This window comes from Populus nigra, chromosome 18 (assembly GCF_951802175.1).
Source record: "Populus nigra chromosome 18, ddPopNigr1.1, whole genome shotgun sequence".
NCBI lineage: Eukaryota > Viridiplantae > Streptophyta > Magnoliopsida > Malpighiales > Salicaceae > Populus > Populus nigra.
In genome coordinates this window covers 9,649,430-9,669,382 of record NC_084869.1, presented here as the reverse complement: position 1 = coordinate 9,669,382, position 19,953 = coordinate 9,649,430, and the positions used below count along the sequence as shown (strand labels likewise).

General features: G+C 30.2%; 2 protein-coding genes across 3 annotated transcripts; one reads left to right on the top strand and one right to left on the bottom strand.

The window, feature by feature from the left end:
* Positions 1 to 1,873: 1,873 nt before the first annotated feature.
* LOC133678008 (protein transport protein SEC31-like) lies at positions 1,874 to 6,519 on the bottom strand. The gene is made up of 3 exons (XM_062100154.1): positions 6,200 to 6,519; positions 5,432 to 5,710; positions 1,874 to 3,107 (listed from the first exon to the last, which is right to left on the bottom strand). The coding sequence occupies exons 1-3, from the start codon at positions 6,377 to 6,379 to the stop codon at positions 2,031 to 2,033; spliced, it is 1,536 nt and encodes a 511-aa protein (XP_061956138.1). The 5' UTR covers positions 6,380 to 6,519; the 3' UTR covers positions 1,874 to 2,030.
* A 9,668-nt stretch (positions 6,520 to 16,187) lies between these two features.
* On the top strand, positions 16,188 to 19,633 carry LOC133678312 (DAR GTPase 2, mitochondrial). 2 transcript variants are annotated; one of them, XM_062100599.1, is made up of 7 exons: positions 16,188 to 16,548; positions 16,647 to 16,832; positions 16,968 to 17,118; positions 17,208 to 17,278; positions 17,769 to 17,865; positions 18,191 to 18,267; positions 19,187 to 19,633. In XM_062100599.1, exons 1-7 carry the CDS (start codon positions 16,390 to 16,392, stop codon positions 19,427 to 19,429), a joined length of 984 nt encoding a protein of 327 aa, XP_061956583.1. In that variant the 5' UTR covers positions 16,188 to 16,389; the 3' UTR covers positions 19,430 to 19,633. The 2 variants fall into 2 exon arrangements, with proteins under 2 accessions (XP_061956583.1, XP_061956582.1); XM_062100598.1 differs by having other exon boundaries at positions 16,189 to 16,548; positions 18,065 to 18,267.
* The last annotated feature ends 320 nt before the right edge of the window (positions 19,634 to 19,953 follow it).

The following is a 19,953-nucleotide window of genomic DNA, read 5'->3' as shown; positions in this document are numbered from 1 at the left end:
ATGATATAATTGAGATATATCATGGAGCATGGAATCCATTTAATTAAAAGGAGAAAAAAACACATTAAATATCCCAATAAAAAGAATTAGGAAATATAAAATATTTCCTAATTATAATTAATTTTCTTATTCTCCTATTATATTCTTTAACTAAACGGTTATATTTAAAAAATCTAAACCCAACCATCAATTATGTCTAGTTACCATTTTTATATTTCTTTTTAGACTGTTTATTTGTTAGAAAATAATTTTTTTTTATAAAAGTGATTTTTATAGAAAATAAATTCCTGAAAAATAAGTTATTTTTTGATATTTAATAGTGTCACGAAAAATTAAATAGGAAAACTATTTCTAGCATCTGGCTATGCTACGAGAAATGAGTTGAGAAATAACTCAAAACAAAATATATAGCAATCAAAAGATTGAGCATTAAATTTAATATAATTAAAAAATAATAAGATATTTTTTTATTTTTTATAACTTCGTATTCTCTCAACAATAAAAGAAAAATACTTTTCAGGAAACGAAGTTAAATTTTCTGTTGACTGAAAAATATTTTTTATTGATAAATTTTTCTAATAATAAATAAATATAAAAAAATTTAGAAATTTTTTTTAAAAAATCTAATTTTCATAAAATGAACGGTGCTTAGTAAACATCTCATTCTTTATTTAATGTTTTATTTTCTCAAATAACTCTCTCATTTTAATTGTTAAGAGATGTTTTTTTTTGTATTTATTTGATATTTTAGTACTTTTAAAGCATATTAGCTTTTAGTGCAAAAGTAGTGTTTGGGTAATAATTATTTTGCTTTTTAATCAAAGCAGATGTCACTGTAAAAGAAAACTGCTTGGTTTTTCAAACAAAACAGGGTACGCCTACTTTTCACCAAAATCACAATTGTTTATTGTGAGAACATTTAGTTACTAAAGGTTTTTCATTGCGTTTTGAAAATATTTTAAAAAATATTTTAAATTATTTAATTTTTTTACTTCAAATTAATATATTTTTAATATTTTTAAATGCTAATATCAAAAATAATTTTTAAAAAATAAAAACAAAAATATTTTGATGTGTTTTAAAATAAAAAACACTTTAAAAAGTAATCGCTACCACACTTTTAAACATACAATATACATTATATATGCCAATGTCTTTCATAATACAATTTAAAATTTTTTTTTCTTTATTATTGATTACATGGAAAAACTTTTATTGAAATTGTCCGTGTGTGTATTTAATTAAAAAATAAAAAAATTAATGTTTTAATATAATATGAAAAAAAAACATTTTAAAAGGAAAGCTACAATTACAATAATACAACCCAGCTTTTAATTCTACAAACGAGACTCCATAGCCCACTATCATTAAGCCCACGAATCTTCAGCAGTTTCTAGCCTAAATGGCAAGAACCAGGCATTTACTTTACAGATAATTTGTACATCAGATCCTTACAAGGAAACATGGTGTCCTAAGAACAGTGTTGTTATTCCATTCCTTTCCGATTTGGTCCTTTGGCATTAAGGAAGCGTTTTAAATGTTACATTTGGATTGGATGATTGCCGAATACCCTAACCACCCTCGCCGTGGCCACTACAGACTCCATATACCTCAATTCTGCTATTGCCATGGTTCAGTAAGAAGGATAAATTGTTAACCACGGGGCAAAAAGAAAAAGAAAAAAGGATGATGTGATTTTGATTTTCAAGCATGCAAATGGCTCAGGAAGGAAAGAAAATGTTTTAGTTGCGGGTGGCTGGAGTTTCGGGAAAACCATGATGATGATACATTCCAGAATACAGCACACCTTTCCATTGGCAAGGAAACAGAACCATGTGTCAAAGCCATTGACATTATTAATTTACCCAGCAGCTTGGACGAAACTAGGAAATGGTGTAAAAACCTATCAATCAAGGAATGTATATACACAAAAGGCTAGTGCCATATGATATTCCAGGTAAATCAACCAATCAAATCAGCTGAAAACAACATATAATTTCAATGTATGAATCCACCCTGCTGTGGCAAGGTTACCCATTCATCAGTTTATCAAGCACCGTATTCAAGTCAACTGACTGCCCATTCTCCGTCAATTTTCTCACTGTTGCTCTCACCAAGTCTCTACGAAATCCCATCGTAGCAACCTTGTCAACAACATCATCAACTGGTATCCTGTTTGCACTCCCACCAGAACCTGATCCTGAGCCAGCATCCACATTAGAGGCAGATGGTATATCATTCGGCAGTAGACGGGCAGTCGGTAATTGTTTGTAAATGCTTTCACCAGCCAGGACCGGAGGAGATGGTATGGGTTGCGATGGTTTTATAGATGAACTGCCATTGTTGCATGGAGAAGCACCATAATGGTAAGAGTCCATAATGTTTGTTTTCGCATGTGCTGGCAAACTTGCAAGAGTAGACTCTACATAATGCCTGTTTGGGGGTTGAGGATAGATCTGCTGGGTAGAACCCACATTATACTGTTGGAGAGGCGGAGACCTGCCAGGTGGCTGAGAGATGCTATGAGGTGGTGAATAAGGAACTTCAGTATGAAGGCTTGATGGATAATGGGCTTGAAGATTAACCATACTGGAATCTGGATGCACTTGAGGCAGTTGGGGTGACTGCGAATTTTGGGGAAAATGAGGCATTGGTTGATAAGGTTGGTGATTATAGGGTATTGGTGGCAACTGTTGAGCTGGAGGAACCTGGTATTGCTGATATGTGCTATCTGGAGTAGGAACTACCAGTGGATTGTAAGGTTCTTGCTTTGGAACAGAGGGGGCGGTCGTCTGGTTCTGGAGGAGATGGGTGGGAAGCTGTGGTGCTGTTGCAACAGGTGTTGCTGGAGCTGTTGCCCGAGGATGAATCTGCGGAAGTATGTTTGTAACACTGAAAGCAGGAGAAAGAAGTTGTGGACTAGCACCTGGAACAGGAAGCAGCTGATGGGATTGCTGAGAGACCGATGAAGGTGCTTCATATGCTTGACCAGTGACATTTTGCTTTTCCACTTGCTGGTTATTTTTGGACATTTGAAGCTTTGCCAGTTGTAGCTGAGCCTCTGCTATCTCTTGTTTATCTCTCAAATCTTGGACACCACCTTGAACCTGCAATAATTTGCCATGTTAAGAAGCATTACAAGTGCATCCCTCAAACGAGTAGTTGGTGGTATTGCTACATTGTTTCTGTGGACCTCTCTCTGTTATAGCCATATTTCAGCAGAGAGATCTACAGAAAAATTGTAAATAATATTGGCAACAAGGCTACCTTCAGCAATAGCTTCTCTTTCCCATGGAAGAATAATGAATAATATTTTGTGCTGGAAATAAATCAGAAAAAAATTGCCAACTGTTCATTAATTTGTGAGATAATGAAAAATGAATGATTCAACAGTAACCGATGTATATATGCAATCTCTTCAGGCACAAGGACCACGTATGTGCTTCATGAAAATATATGATAGTTATATTTTGGACCTGTGGAGCTTCTGCATGGCATCTACAACAAAATGGAAAACTCACCCAAAAACAGAGAGCTAAACGAATTCAATTAAAATCATATCTCAAACAGACAAGTAATTTGGGAGTGCAAATTCTAAAGGATTGTTATGTTAAAGAAAAAAGAAAAAAAAAGGTGATTGTCTACGTGAAGAAAATATGGAAACGAAAGGGCCTTAGCCATCTAAGATTTTTTCTAACAAGACTTGTTGCCCAACTGGAGGATCAAGAACAGCAAAAAATTGTGACAGCCTCGATATACATGAATAAACCACATCTCAAACTGAAAAGCACTCTTGTATATGCATACAAAGCTCATGCATGTTCTTATAAATCATGTTCACTTTCCCTCAATGTAAAGACAAAAGGTGACTGCCAAAAACTAATTTCCAGAGTAGCTAGGGATGAACCAAATTTTTTCTAAGAGTAAGCTAATAGCTCACTCAACTGTAGAAGCCACTGAACAAACTGCCTAACCGGTTGTCCTAGTAGAAACATTGACTCTGCTACCACCTATAGGGGAGAAGAGGACCAAGACTAGAGTTTCTCAAACAAGGATGCACCAGGAAAAAAAAAACCTTCACTATTAATCAATTATGAATTCCAAACTCATTGTAGTTATCAACAATCTTGCTGTTGCATGTGAGCCACCATAATATTAAGCTTACTGCTTCTCAAATGAAAGCATTTTAAACAGCCCAAGTGTAGCATCACCATAGAAAGGCACCTAACTCCATATCTAAAACATAAAAAAACCATGGGAGCACACAACTTGCTATACTAAGAGGATACCAACTAAATAAGCCAACATGTATCCATGAAAGCATCAAGTTCTACTCCCACTTATTTGGGAGCTGAACACTAGAGAGTTTCCTTGGCTTTGCATGTGCAAGGGTCATTTTAACACATGGAAAGACATCAACTTGAAACTAGAACCTAAGCTCAGGGGTCATGGGTACTTTTCATTTATATGGGCACTTAGCAAGTGACTTCTCATTAATATGAGGTACCATAACACACCTAATCTACCAAGAAAGATCTAAATTCTCTGCTATGAACTTAAGAGAAGGTTTAGGATTTAACTTGACATGATAGGCACCTCAGAGTATTAGCATCCCAATCAAATAGGTATGTCTCTAGGCATATTATGATGTGTTCCAAACCTTAATGAATCAAGAAAGAGAGCTACAAAGAAGTCCTCATCTTGACAATAGACGTGTGCTGTACTTGCACGAGAAAGATGGGCATTTGGTTGTTCAGGAATTCCAATAGATCAAATAAGAATAATGGTGCATATCTAAGTAAGACAATGGTCAAGGTACATCATAACTGGCAGTAAAAACAAGGATTAACAAAAGGGAAAACCAAGAAACAATATAACAAAAGAGTTGAAAGCAATGACTAATTGACCATACAACCCTGAGGAAGAAGCAGAATTAAAATTAGAAAGTAAAACACCCTATTAATACCAGCCAAATTACATAAAAGCTTTTTCACAAAGAAAAAAAAAAACTAAATCCCCAATCTCGCAAAGACCTAACTAACTGCAAAGAACAAGGACACGTTCATCCAAATCTTTCCTACATCATCTACCATTGCTTTATGAACCTCATGCAATACATATTTAAGAACAAGTTATTTATTAAGTTTAACACATTTAAATTGCCAAAATCATTATTGAGGATTTGACAAGAGGTATGTTTGAGAACCTGTGACTTTAAGGAGTCTAATGTCATAACTGAAGCTTGTATAAAATGATTTATTGAAGACTGCCCATTTTTCCCAACTCCTAAGCTTATAGAAGTTGATCAACTTTTCGTTTTCTTGCCCCTACCAAGCCTCCCGATTTCATTTAATGTTAGCCTAAAGCATCAGAATCGTGCTCTGAGATTGAACATCAAAGTTAATAAAAACTTTTAAGAAGATAAAAGTACCTCCACAAGAATATTCTTCATTTCCCTTAGCTTCCCATCAGTTTTCCCTTGATTCAATTCCAATAATTCCTTTATATCATCAACAACATCTTCTATTTGGTGCGTTTTACTTTCCAATTGAGACACTCGAGCGCTGAGACACTCCACAGAGTGTAGCAATATGTCAACATGCTCCTTCATCTTTCTATCGATCTCAGAAATCAATGCTGCATTGCTGGAAGCCCCAACTTTCTCGGCAGAGAATTTTGCAGAATCGATGCGACCCATGGAACTCCAACCCTGTAGGTTATCACCCAAAAAGCAATTAATCAATCTATAATTAACAATTCAATATGCATTGTACTAAAGGAACATATTTCAGCATGCTATCTCTGCAAAAATACGGGCAGCAGGCTCATATCATAGTCCAACAAAAACAAAGTGGTAAAAAAACAAGCAGCAGGCTTAATCACAAAAGCATCACCTTTTTCTCATAAATATAACCTTGCCAGATGATAATTTGGACATATAGTTCAATAACAATACAAACTAAGCTATATTCAGTTAAGCCCAAAATACAAAATTCAACTTGCTACTAAAAACAACATAAAGTTGGGTACTTTTGTCAAATTTTCGACAAGGCATAAACAAACCAACCAAAGGTTCATCGTATACTCATCTTATATCTCATAATCTCAATGAATTTGGAATCATATTTCCCAATATTTTCCCAGAAACCGAACAAAACATGGATAATCTCAACTAATGATAAAAAGAGAGAAACGGTACCGTAAGGCTGGTTCCATCAAGATCTTTGTTGTGGGATTTTGAAAGAGAGCGAACAGTGTCGAATTCGAAGCCATGATCCCCATCTTGTACTTCTTGTTTATCATCATCGCCCATGAAATTGAGGGACTGGGATTGGGAAAGTTCGGTGATTTGCTTATCCATGTACTTGGAAGTATCCATCTTTTTCTTGTTTTCTTTTAGCCAAAACAGAGAGAAAGAAACTGAATTATCCTGATATCCAGCAGAAGAATTATGGGAATCTAGTGAAGCTTGTGTCTGCACTTTGCAGCAGTCCTCTGTCTTGTCTTGTGTTGCTGTTGTGTTCTTCTTTGTTTTTTAAACCCCGTTTATTTGGCTGGAAAATAATTTATATTTGAAAAATATATTTCAGAAAAATTAGTTTTAAAAAGTAAATTATTTTTTAATATTTTGTAGTATATTAAAAAATAAGTTGGAAAACACTTTTTATTATTTGATTATGTAATGAAAAATAAGTTAAAAAATAACTTATTAATATTTTATTTTTAAAAAATTTATTAAAATAATAAGAAACAAATTTTATAAATAAAAAAGTTGAATGAGAATTAAATTGAAAAAAAATATAATTTTATAAATTATCTTAAATAAAATAAATAATAATCAAAATAATAGAAATCAAATGTAAAAAATAAAAAAATTAAAAGATGAAAAAATTAAAATAATAATAATTAATTTTTCATAAATTATTTCAAATAAAATAAATAACAATCAAAAGAATAATGACCAAATTTGATAGAAAAAAATAATAAAGGAAAAGCAAATAACAATTATAAAAATAAGAACCAAAATTAATATAAAAATTAAATTAGAAGGGATGAAATTGAAAAACAAATATTCAAAACAAAATATATATAGCAATTAAAAGTTTGAAAACCAAATTTGATATAATCATTTAATAATATGATATTTCTAAATTTTTTACAACTTTCGAAAAATATTTTTCACTTAAAATAAAAAGAAAACACTATTCTAGAAACCAAGTCAAATTTTTCAGAAACTGTTTTTCATTGACCGGAAAGTATTTTCTGTTGATTAACTTTTTTTATAGTAAACAAATACATGAAAGTTTGAAAAATAATTCTTTAAAAACTAAAAATAAAAACAACCTTATTATTTATAATTTTATAAAAATATCCGTGAAAAAATATTTACCCCATAGTGGAAGCATGATAAATATCCCATAAAACTAAGCTAAAAGGGCCGTAAAGAAATACAATTACAAGCCCAACCAAATTATAGCTTCCAAAATAAAGCCTATGAAAATCCCGTATGTAGAAATATTTTTATGTTAACAATTACAATATGTTATGAAATTGGAATTTTATAGCAAAGGAAAATGATATTATTAAATTTTTTGAATTAAATTTAATTTAGAAGTTTTAATGAGATTTTGAATATTAAAAATTGAACTTCAAATGAAAATTAATCTCTATAACTGTTATAAAAATAAATTAGATATCAGCTCCTTTGATTTATAATTTCAAAGAGGAAGAATTTAATACTAAAATTAATTTTTCTAAAATACTTATCTAGCTTAAAATTTTTTTTTTTTTGAAGAAATAAGATGAATGTAATGAAAGTAATATAAGAAATAAAATAAATTGAATTTTATCTCTTCTAAATATACATTAATTCCATTTATTTATAATTGAATTCAAATCAAACACTATAATTGCATTCAATTATAGTAGAGAATTAATTCCAAATAACCTGAAACTTTATATGTTTTAGCCTAAAATTTGTGTTTTTGATAGTTTTTTTTTTTATATAGTAAAACATACCATAATCATAATAATAACTCTTGTTTCTTTAATTTTTATATAATTGAGGAGAGATATTTGAACTGTGTAGTCCAAGATTCTTTTAAATCTCTTTATGAAAAATAAATATTTAATAATTAGACCATAAATACCAATATATATTTAATACTTTCCAGTTCTTTCTTTTACATGGACTCTAACTTTGATTTTGGCTTCTTATATCATAAAGCATTGCAAATCGCAAGAAAATGTTGAAAATCAATTGGTCAAGCTCATACTAATTAGAAGGTTTTTTTTTTTCAATCATTTGAGCAATCATCTTTTACTATTAAATGCTTTAGTTTAAGGATATCATCTTGGTAAGTTGTTATGGTGTGACTATGTGTTAGGTGAGATTGAGCACCTCGATCCCTACTATATGATCTTTTTATGAAAAAAGTAATTATGGAGGGGGAGATTAGTGACCAATTAATGATATATTCCAAACTTTTAAATTTATTGTTCTATGATGTTAAATCAACCAAGCACATTCTGACGAGATAAATAGTTGTGGAGATCCCTCATTACTTTTATTGGCCGCTACTTGGGTTAAGTCTTGTGATGGTAGGTGTTTTTTCTTTTTAATAATTTGGATTTGTTAGGCTTTCTTTGTCCTTCCTTGCTTATGGATTTTTTTTTTTTTGTAATTGTAGGTGACTAGACAACTTATGCGCATCTCGACTAACCCCTCGAAATCTAAAATTATTGACCAGATAAGCCTTCAGTGATCCTGAGATTTGTGACACTCGAACTGGTGATATCTAGAGAGCAAACTCAGGATCTGATCAGTTGAGGTACACCCCACAGGATTATCCTCATCTATGAACTTAATTCTATGTGTGTGATATATATAGATACACACATGCATGCATGCTGCCTTGGTTGAGTTCTTACACTAAACCTACGCAACATGTCATGTATTGTAGGCTCTTGTCTTTGTATTACATTTTTTCCGTGCTACACCGCACATTGTGGATCGATTTATTTATTTTTCCAGAATAAAAAATGCTAAGATATAAGAAAGTCAAAAATTTGATGTGTGATGGCCAAAATACTATTAAAATATTTAAATGGTGACATATTGGACGTCATATTATTTTTTAAAAGATATTAAGACAACGATACATTGAATCGATTCAGGCCAATAATAGTTAATTCGGGAAACCTGCGATCTAAGGTGTGAAATTGTGATCAAACCATGAAACTCATATTGAAACAAATTAAAAAGCCTAATTATCATGAACCAAATATCAAAAGCCGAAAGAGAAAAAAAATTAAAAAGACAAAAAAAATGACCCGAGCAAACTTATATAGGTGGTTGATGTAACGTCGCGGACCAGGCCAAGTTTTTTTCTGGATGTAAGAAGATGAAAGTTATGGTGACGTTAGGATTTCTAAAAAAGTAAAATAAATCTGAAACTTGAGTCATTGAGTCGATTGCATTTAATAAATTCGGTTAGTTTAATAACATAATGAAAGGAAACCCTAATTTAATAACATTAAAAACCAAGAAAGCTCGACGAATCTCCTAGACTCGAGTTAATTTTTCAAAATCATAACATGTGAAATCTTAAACCCAAACTCAATCAAGAATCCCAATTCCCAACAAAAAAAAAATGATGCCAACTCGTGTTATTCTATTAAGCTCATGACTCAAGTCATTTAACGAGAAACACCAAATTTGAAAAACCTCAAAGCTTTATTTTTAACTAATCAAATATTGAAGGATAAAATTTTAAAAGAAAAAGAATCAATCATACAAAAGAATAAAAAAAAGTAGAAATTACAAGCCAAAAAAAGACTTAAGTCTACCTAGGTCAACTCGTCAAATTCACGGGTAAGGTTATGAGATCGGGTAACCTAATAGAAAGAACAATGAAGAAAATTGTGAAACCTAATTTTTTTTTAAAGAAAAAACAAAAACCATTGTTAGCTTATAAAACTTGTGACCTGAGTCATTTGATAGGAAATACTAAATATGAAAAAACCACGAAGTCCTATTCTCAACAAACCAAATATTGAATGATGAATTAAAAAAAAAATCAAACCCACAAAAAGATCCAAAAGAATAAAGAGTAATTAAATGCAAAAAAAAAAAGGTGTGAGCCCATTCGGGTTAACTCGCCATACCTACGAGCCAAGTCATGAGATCAAGATAACTTTATATAAAGGATAACAAAGAAAATCAGGAAGCATGTTTTGTTAAAAAAAAAATCAATGTCTAGTAATGAGATTGAAAAAGAAAATAAGTGAAGAAAAAAGATGTCAACCCGTGTTAGCTTATAAATCCCATGACTCTGGCCATTTGATGAGAAGCATCAAATCTCAAAAAACCACGAAGCTTAATTTTTAATAAATCAATATCAAATGATAAAATTAAAAAAAATCAATTATATAAAAAGATTCAAAAGAAAAAAAATAGCAATTAAAAATATAAGGATCAAACTTACAAAAAAATAAAAATAAATGAGAGGATGAATAATTTTGGATTGAAGGGTTAGATTGAAAATAAAAATAAAATTCACAAAATAATTAAAAGAAGAAGCAACCAAAAGAATGATGACTAAGTTTAAAAAAATAACAAATTAATTTTTTGATATCAAATAATGAAATTGAAAACAATTAAAAGTGTATAAAAGAGACAAAAAATTAAGAAATAAAAAGAATTAGTACTAAAATTGAAAAAAATACATAATAAATGTAAATTGAATGATGAAATTGAAAAAAAAACTAAAAATTAAATAAAAAACCTAGAATAAAAATTACAAATCAAAAGAATAAGAACTGACACTCAAATATGTCAAACTAAGAGAATTATATTGAAATTTTAAATGAAGAATTCAATAACATGGTGGAAGGAAATTTTTTACTACTAGAGTTAGTCTTACATTTTGCTCGAAGGTAGCTGAGCGATTGAAGAGTGCAATGTATATGTTAATAATGGTTTTTTTAAAAACAATCATATACCACATTACTTTTAAGACCAAATAATTACTATGAAATGTTTTTTATGAAATTATGCAAAAGCCTCTAAAACCATGCCTCGAAAATTTTGATTCGAAGAGCAATTGGGTCATTATACTATACTTAAAATGTACAAAACAAAAAATAACCCTAGGCCATAGACAAGTTATTTTTTTAAAGGTTATTAAAGTAATTCTACTATGCAAGAAAATTGGAAAAAGACCAAGTTTCCCTATAATAAAAATAGAATGATAAATAGACCCTGTGAGAACGTCATTTGACCCAGGTCAGTCCATTTAATTTTTTTTTTATCAAGGACAAAACTATAATTTTATTTTTTCAATTCATAGTCAAACACAATACTTGTAGAATTGTTGTTAAAAGAAATAAAAGCTTTGATTTCCACTTGATGTATGATAGAGTTTGGATTATAGTAAATTGAACGATAATATTTATTAGACTAGTTGAAATGTGCATAAATTTTGAAAAAAATAATTGTTAAGACTACAAGAATTAATCAATTAAGAGCTTACATTTTTGTTTCTTTACCTTTTTGTATGTAGAGTTTGCCTCTTTGCATATTATAATTTACTTATCAGATCCTCCAAATCTTAGTAAAGGAAAGTCAAACTTTTTTTTTAATGATCCATTTGAAAGAAATGAATAATATATTGTTGTTATTTAGAGCATGTATATCACTTTGCATATTGATTTCGATATACATGCTCTAAATAACAACAATATATTATTCATTTCTTTCAAATGGATCATTTTAATAGGTTGTTATTTAGAGCATATAAATCGAAATCAAATCATCTCTCCATATGAAGAGGGCATCCCTCACGTTAAACAAAAATTACCAAAAAATAATTAATTATGCGTGGATTGTAATAATTATTTTTTAAAATGTTTTTTATTTGAAAATGTATTAAAATAATATTTTTTTTATTTTTAAAAATTATTTTTAAAATCAACGAATCAAAATGATCTAAAAATACCTAAAAAAATTAATTCGAAGCAAAGAAAAAAATAAAAAAATTTTAATTTTTTTTAAAAATGTTTTTGAAATGCAAAAACAAACAGAACAATAACCATTCTTTTGGTTCTAGTTTGAACTTATATAGATAAAAAAAAAATATTATGTGAAAAATTTCAACAATATCACTTTAGCCAATATCACTTAGTAACACTTAATTTTTAATCAGATATGGGGTTTTGCATGCTTGTAAGATAGTAATTAAAAATAATTATTTATTTTTTTAAGAGGAATAATAAGAAGCTGTTAAGCAGTAGAAATTATTTACACTGAATTAGATAATATGCTACTAATTTTTTATTTTTTCGTTTCAATAAAAATAAAACTACAATTAAAAATTTAATCTTCAACAAAGATCATTAGCAGAGTGACGCAAATCAATTTCAGTGTACGTATTTAATATTTCAATCACTAAAAAAGAACTATTATTCCAAGCATAAAGAAAAAGTAAATAAACTGAAATTTTAAGAAAACTTGTAACTTTTAAATAAAATGCTAAATAAAAAATAATAAATTGAATAATAAAGATAAATTGCAGAAATAAAGTTGTTTATCTAGGGCTTGCCATCTTTTCCAGTAATTGAATGCTTATATATAATAATGGTATATTATTAGAGTTTCTTATAAATATATAATTCTAATTCTATACATATTGTTTATTCTACGAGATGAAATTATATTTATTGACTCGGCTTTACTGAATTGTTAGATTTATATTAGTATAGAGAAAAATAGCAAGCATTATAATATACTACAACTATTAATTGGAATAATATCAAATTTAGTCAAAATTTAAGAGGCTTTTTTTTGTCAAATAGATATTTCCTTTTTTATATATATACAGTATGGATATGTTGTAATCAATATTTCCTATACTATTGTTAGCAAATACAGAAAAACAATCATCCTTTTGTTTTTGCATTTTAAAAATATTTTTGAAATTTTTTTTACTTCAAATTAATATTTTTTTGTTGTTTTTAGATCATTTTAATGCGCTGATATCAAAAATAATTTTTAAAAAATAAAAAAATTATTTTGATACTTTCTGAATAAAAAACACTTTGAAAAACAACTGCAACTACACTTCCAAACAGGAAATATGTTTATGTTCTTATAAACTTATTTCCTATATAGTAATGGCTATGATTTTTGCCAAGTATATATATAATTTTAGAACTTTTCGCTAACTAACTTCATACATTCAAGTCGATTCTTTGGTGCATTGTTGAGTAAATTAAAGGTTTTCTCAACTTTTTGTTTGGTTAATTAAGCTCTTCTCTACTATATTTATTCTAATTAGTCATTCTAATTTATTCTCCAAAAAAAAAAGAAGAGAAATTATTCTGTACTTCATGCTTCCTCTTGTTAATTATATTACCTATTTAGCTAACGAACTGATCTACTTTTGTTTTCGTTTTTCTATTTTCCCAGACGATTTTAAACTAGCATGAAGACCGAAGAACAAATTATGACATCAGGGCTGCCTGACGCTGTAATATTCGTCTTCGTGGCTGTAATATTCTTGACAGTTTTGTGGTCGTTTGTTCGTTGCTTGGAGGATGAAGAAACAAGGCCTGGGACGCCCTAGCTAGCTGCTAGCACGGTCACGCCCTCCCTAGCAGAATCTACAAAAAGAAGAAGAAAAAACTATGCTCTTCAAGATATCTGACAGTGCTCATGGTCAATCGACCCAGAGACCAAATTGTTTTTCTAGAATATTTGAGAACTTGTTTCCGTTCTCAGCAAATTCTCCGAAATCTATTAGTACTAGATTAGTCCATTAGCGTGTACTCTGTTGTATTAATTTTTTAAAATGTAAAAAAAAAAAAAAACATTAAAAGTGTAGAGATATTTTTACAATACAGGTGAATTTTGAGATTCTTTGACCTAACTCTTTGCTTGCTGTGAGTTTTTGAACAAACCATTTAAGAGCTGATCCAATATAAATGGGTTAATTTAATGAGTTCAAAGAAAATTAAATAATTGGTAAAAATATTGATCAACTTACAAAAAAAATAAGATTTTTTTTAAATATTGAGACAATAATATATTGAATAACCCTGACCATACGTGATTTTGTTCATGGATTTAACTGGGTATAATAATTTTTACTTAATTATATGATAAAAATTAGATACTTGCATAATCGAGCATCAATCATAAAATAGATATTTGTTCGAGACCGTGGTAACTCTTAACAAAGCAAAAAAAAAAAATCATTCACAAAGTTTATTTCCCAACCAATTAAATATTGATTAATAAAATAAAAAAAATAATTTTTTCAATTATTATCGACATTAAATTAAAGACTAAATCGCTCCTAAGATGACGATTAAGCCTCTAAAGTCAAGCTTTACGAGTGATTTAAAAAAAAAACAATAGACCTAAGTTAAGTGTTGTTTTACATTTATAGGTATTATAGCAACTTAACATTGCAAAAATAGAATAAAATAGACAAGAGTAACTTTGATCAATTATAAAATGAATAATCCAAAATAATTGAAGGACTGTGAGAATGAAAACCATTGTGAGAAAAAACGGTAAAATAATAGTTTAAACCCATATTAATTAATTCGGGTAAATATTTTAAATTTGGGTTAATATTTAAAATTCACAATCCGTGAAATTGAAAACCTTAGTTCAATTAAAAATTTTAATTGTCAATCAATTTAATTTTTTTTTGGATTCGAGGAAACCCCACCTCCCTGAAAGCGCACCTTGTGGACTCAGGTGAGTGAGTAAAATCTCGGCTGTCCCAGGCTCTTACAAGAGGTGCATGTCCTGACTCGAACTCGAGACCTGCTGTGCAGATCTCAAGCCCTTTACCACCACGCTAGACTACCTTGGGGACTATCAATCAATTTAATGCTAAATGATAAAATTAAAAAACAAAATTTCAAATTAAAAAATTAGCCAAAAAAAAAGAATGAGAATTAAATATGAAAGAACAAAAAAGAAGGGGTGAAATTTAAAAAGAAAACAAATTAAGAAAACTATTTAAAAAAAAAATCAAAAGAATGAAAAGATAGAAAAAAGAAAATAGAATGTAATTGACAATAAAAGGAAACTTGAGAAATGAATTAAAAAAATAAATATAAAAAAATTGAAGATAACATCAAAAGAAAAGTAACTTGAAGGGTTGATATGAAAATGTAAAAAGCTAAACATAAATTTCTAGAAAGAAAAAGTAAAAAAAAAAAAAAAGATGCCGACAACGCATCAAAGGTCTGATAAATGCATGCGTCGTACAAAGAATGAGAATTTAAGATCTTGATTGTATTAATTTTCCAACAAAATGCCAACTAAATTAGCCAGCCATTCTGCAATAGTTTTATTACAATAAATGAGCTGATATTAAAAAAAAACTATTGTGAACAGTGCAAGAAGTGATTTATGCTTACTTTTCAGCTTGATTAAAAATGCTGGCAGATTTCTGATTTCTTCCTGGTTTTGCTGAATAACCCGAGTTATAAATTAACTCGGCAAGTAAGATAGATTTTACTAGATCAATTACAAATTTAAATTTAATTTTTTTTTAAATCCATCAGATACTCGTATAATTAATTGATTTATTTCTATAATAGTGTAAAACTCATGTCTTTCTTAGTATAGAAATTAAATCATTCTAATTATGTTAATTAACTTGAAAAATTTGTTTACATAATTATATAAAGGAATAATCCTAAAAAGAAAGGACAAAGAAATTAAAAAGAGATGAAGACAAGGTTAGGAAAGCTTGAAAAGAAATAATATAAGTGAAGCAAGAGATGATGATGGGTGTGTGTATGTGTCTTTTATATATATATAAATTTAATTTTCAAAATTACTGATCGTTTAAGAATATAGTAATAATTATTTTTTAAAATATTTTTTATTTATAAATATATTAAAATAATATTTTTCCACTCTATATATATATATATATATTTTTTTTTTTTTGTAGATTTCGATCTATATATATTTATCTCTTCATTTTTATCTTTGTTTATTGTTAATAATTTTTATTAACACATATTATTTTTTATTTATTTGATTATATTTGTATATAAGTATTTTGATTTATATTTATATTTTTTTATGAATATACATAAAAAAACTTGTATATATAATTTATTCTTAAAAAAAAAATATATAAGCTACCGTGTAGTGCGGGTTGGATGGGTTTGGTCTGTGGACCTCAAGATCAGAAGTGGTCTCAGCTTATTGCTCCTTTCCATTCGGGCAATAACTAATACTAAGCCCAATACACTACCAACTAATCCTTCTTTATTTATGAATTTCGAATCACATTGCCTAATGCCTCAACCCTTTCTTTATTAGAAGAAGAAGAAGAAGAAGAAGAAGAAGAAGAAATGGGAATGGCAAGTAGGAGTATAGGATTGAAGGAAATAGGAGAAGCATTAAAGAAAGCAAAATCAGGATGGTACTCCCTTCACATGGCAGCCGCGTCTCATGCCATCGCTCAAAGAATCCCATTAGTTGATTTCATTCTTGAAGTCAGAGATGCCCGGGTAACACTATAATGTCACCACCATGCACCACCATACCACACCAACTGTTTGATGATATGTCTGACTTAATTTGTATATATACTTTTCTTTTCTTTTAGATTCCTTTGTCATCCCACTGTCAGCTTTTGAGCAACTTCCCGCCTTCCTCTCTTCGCCGTATTATAGTAATGAACAAGACCGACCTTGCTAATCGCTCCCAACTCAAGGAGTGGACTAAGTATTTTGAACAACAAAACTGCATTTCTTATGGAGTCAATTCCCATAACAAGGAAAACGTCAAAAAGGTTTCTTTTTCTGTTCTTCACTACATGCATTTTGCTCTTCTCTCTCTCCCTCTCCCTCTTTTTTTTTAGCCCACATTACAGAGTTCCTGATGGATGCCACAATGCCACATTGTTACGTCGGATCACTTCTCGCAGTTCCTCAATTTCTTACAAGCCCAAGTTAGAGAATTGAAAAGAATAGATCATTCCGGTCATACCACTACAATGATGATAATTGGGATACCTAATGTTGGTAAGTCGGCTCTTGCCAACTCTTTGCATCAGCTTGGGAGGATTAGTGCTGCAGGTAATTCAACAATCTAAATTCTTATTTTCATTGTCTGCAATGGGAAATTTTGAATACATCCAAGTTTCTGAGAATATTGGCTTTCGTAGAGAAAGGAAAGTTGAAACATACAATTGTGAGTCCTCATCCCGGAGAAACAAAAAACATTAGCAGTTTGAAGGTGAGTATCCTTTGCTTACAGTGTGACATTCTTTGTAGCCAGGAAACCAAGGATAGAGAATGGAATTTTGGATCAAAGAACTATTTGTGATTGAAATTGATTTCTGGGATATATTCTTTAAATCAGAAAACCCATTTGACTGACTGCTTCTGGAAACTGTTGCTTGAAAGCTTGTATCCAAAACACTTTTTTTTTTAATTAACAGGGCATACCATTTTAAGTTTTCAAATACTACTTTGACAACACTTTTGTTTTTTAAGTTTATATAAACTATTTTAGAGCACTGTTTGACATATGATTCTTATATGTTCACCATGAAAACAATTTTTTCATTGTATTTTTTCTTTTTGCTTTTAGAAATACGGTTTAGGAATAAAGGACAGTAACCAAATAGGGCATACAATCCCCACTTTCCCATACTTAACTATTCCTTCCATTTATCTTCATCAAGTTGTCATATTATTATTGAAATTTGCCTCTCATTTTCCAGATTGGTAGCCATCCCAATATTTATGTATTGGATACCCCAGGAATTTTACCTCCCCAGATTCATGACTCTGAAGTCTGCACCAAGCTAGCTTTAACAGGTACAACTATGCAAACCCTTTCATTCCGCCGTGCAAATGAGTGATATGTTTGTCCAGTGGTTGCATTAAACTTAAAATTATTATGAAAGCCTCTTGATCAGCTTATCCATATGGTTTTATAAATTAGGATTGTGAGATACTTTTGAATTTTCAATTTTTTCCACAATCTCAGCTGAGGTTTTTATTTCCCTTAAAATAGGAGCAATTGAAAACTTGGTTGGGGAAAAAGAACTTGCTCGATATTTTCTTGCTATTCTCAACATAAGTGATGGATATAAGAAATGGGAAAGGTTATCCACACATGGAAATGACAAATCATTTACAGGGCAGGAAGTAGAAGGCTCAAGTGACTCAAAGTTAAACATGAAACGAAAAAGGCAATATCCCTCCGATCACACTCAGGTATTGGTATTTGGTATCTTCTCTAATTTTATATGGTTATAAGTTGTCCTTTGATCTTTTTTATTTATTTTTGAAAAAAAAGATGCTTATGATGATGTTGTAGTAAATTGAATTGCAAGTGTTCTTCTAGGAAATAATTGAAAGAGAGAGAAGGACTTCGAAGAATTATAAGAAGAATTTGACTGGTTGTAGTCCTGAGGACTGATGGAGAAAGGCTACTCTAGTTGTAGGAGATTAAAGAACCCAAAATAAATAATAAGTAAATAAACAGAGAAAATAATTCGATACAAATAGAGATAACCATTTTCCATACCTGTACTTTATCAGGATTTCTATTTGAGTTTCTTTAATTTTTCTTATTTGACTTCTCATACAATAAAAAAATGATCAATCAAGTACATTCGTTTTAGAAATACATTCTCAAGGGTCTTTCATTTATCCGATGTTTATTAGAAATGGCTAATATAATTTGGTATGCAATTGTGCTGTAAATAGCTTATTTGAATAAACAGTTATGTGCCTCTATGGAAGGGGGATCTAAAGATTTGTTGTCTTTACTTTTTCCTTGTTCCTCAAAAATTTTAAAATGTTCATTTTATTATTATTTTCTTGAGATGATCGTCATAAAAGAACTTGGATGTTGAACGATTCATGTTCTGAACTTGAAATGCAAAATTGAAGTATCTTTAGACTATGCCAAAAGATCAATAAGTAGGTGGTAGTCTGCATGGCATGAATCCATGATATCAGTACCAGCTGTAGCCTCGCTTACTGTAAATGTGTAATCTAACAGTAATCCCAGAAAAAAAGCAATAGTCCTTCTATCTATGTACATCAAGCAATTATATGATTAGTTTATGACTTCGTTTCATTTTGTTTCTTCCTATTCTGAGAATGACATTTATTATTGTTATTGTAGGATTTCATGGTGAATAGGGTACGTCGGACTCTGCTTGAATCTATATCTTGTTTAGATGGAAATGTACAAAATGAGAAGGATTTGGAGGAGCTAATTGAAGTGCAATTCACAGCGTTGAGAGAAGCTTTCCTGGTTTCTTTGGAACCAGGCAACGATTCTCAAACCAAGATTTCAGCTAAGTTGCTCAATCTTTATCGTACTGGGAGGCTTGGACACTACACTTTAGATCCTCTCCCTTTGTAAAGTAAATTGCCCAAGCCTGTATACAGCAACAAGAAACTGTAAAATCAGTTTGGTTGGCTACTCTTTGTTGTGTTCAGATCCATTGTTTATGTTCATTCAATCCTCTCTCATTTGTATTTTTTAAAGATGGGGGATCTTGTATCTTGGAAAACTCATGGACATGTGGCAGAAGGTTTGAATGAACGTAAAAATTTTGGGTCGTCAGGTCTACCGTTACTGCTGCTTCTGAACTTTGCTTCTGTTTTAACAAGCTCCAGTCTGTGCAGCACCACAATCGTCTCAAACTTCTTTCTATAAACATAATCCTGAACAACTGGCTACCCTGCAATCTCGTCATGATGAAGTAAGCAAGCTACCTGGTTAACTCTGATTTTGGTTTGGTTATCCAATTTTCAACAACTTACAGAGATTTCAAGTTTGGTGACAGATAATTTCCTGTCTAATCTGCACATAGCTTTGAGATTGTCTAAACATCTTAAACAAGGCCTGCAAGGTAAAATATCATCTTCATATAGTGTTATCGT

Coding starts and splice junctions, on each gene's coding strand:
- LOC133678008 (XM_062100154.1), bottom strand. CDS start 6,379: ATGGATACTTCCAAGTACATGGATAAGCAAATCACCGAACTTTCCCAA. Junction 5,711..6,199: donor TTGATGGAACCAGCCTTACG/GTACCGTTTCTC, acceptor GATAACCTACAG/GGTTGGAGTTCCATGGGTCG. Junction 3,108..5,431: donor TGAAGAATATTCTTGTGGAG/GTACTTTTATCT, acceptor AAATTATTGCAG/GTTCAAGGTGGTGTCCAAGA.
- LOC133678312 (XM_062100598.1), top strand. CDS start 16,390: ATGGGAATGGCAAGTAGGAGTATAGGATTGAAGGAAATAGGAGAAGCA. Junction 16,833..16,967: donor ACAAGGAAAACGTCAAAAAG/GTTTCTTTTTCT, acceptor CACTTCTCGCAG/TTCCTCAATTTCTTACAAGC. Junction 17,866..18,064: donor CACCAAGCTAGCTTTAACAG/GTACAACTATGC, acceptor CCCTTAAAATAG/GAGCAATTGAAAACTTGGTT.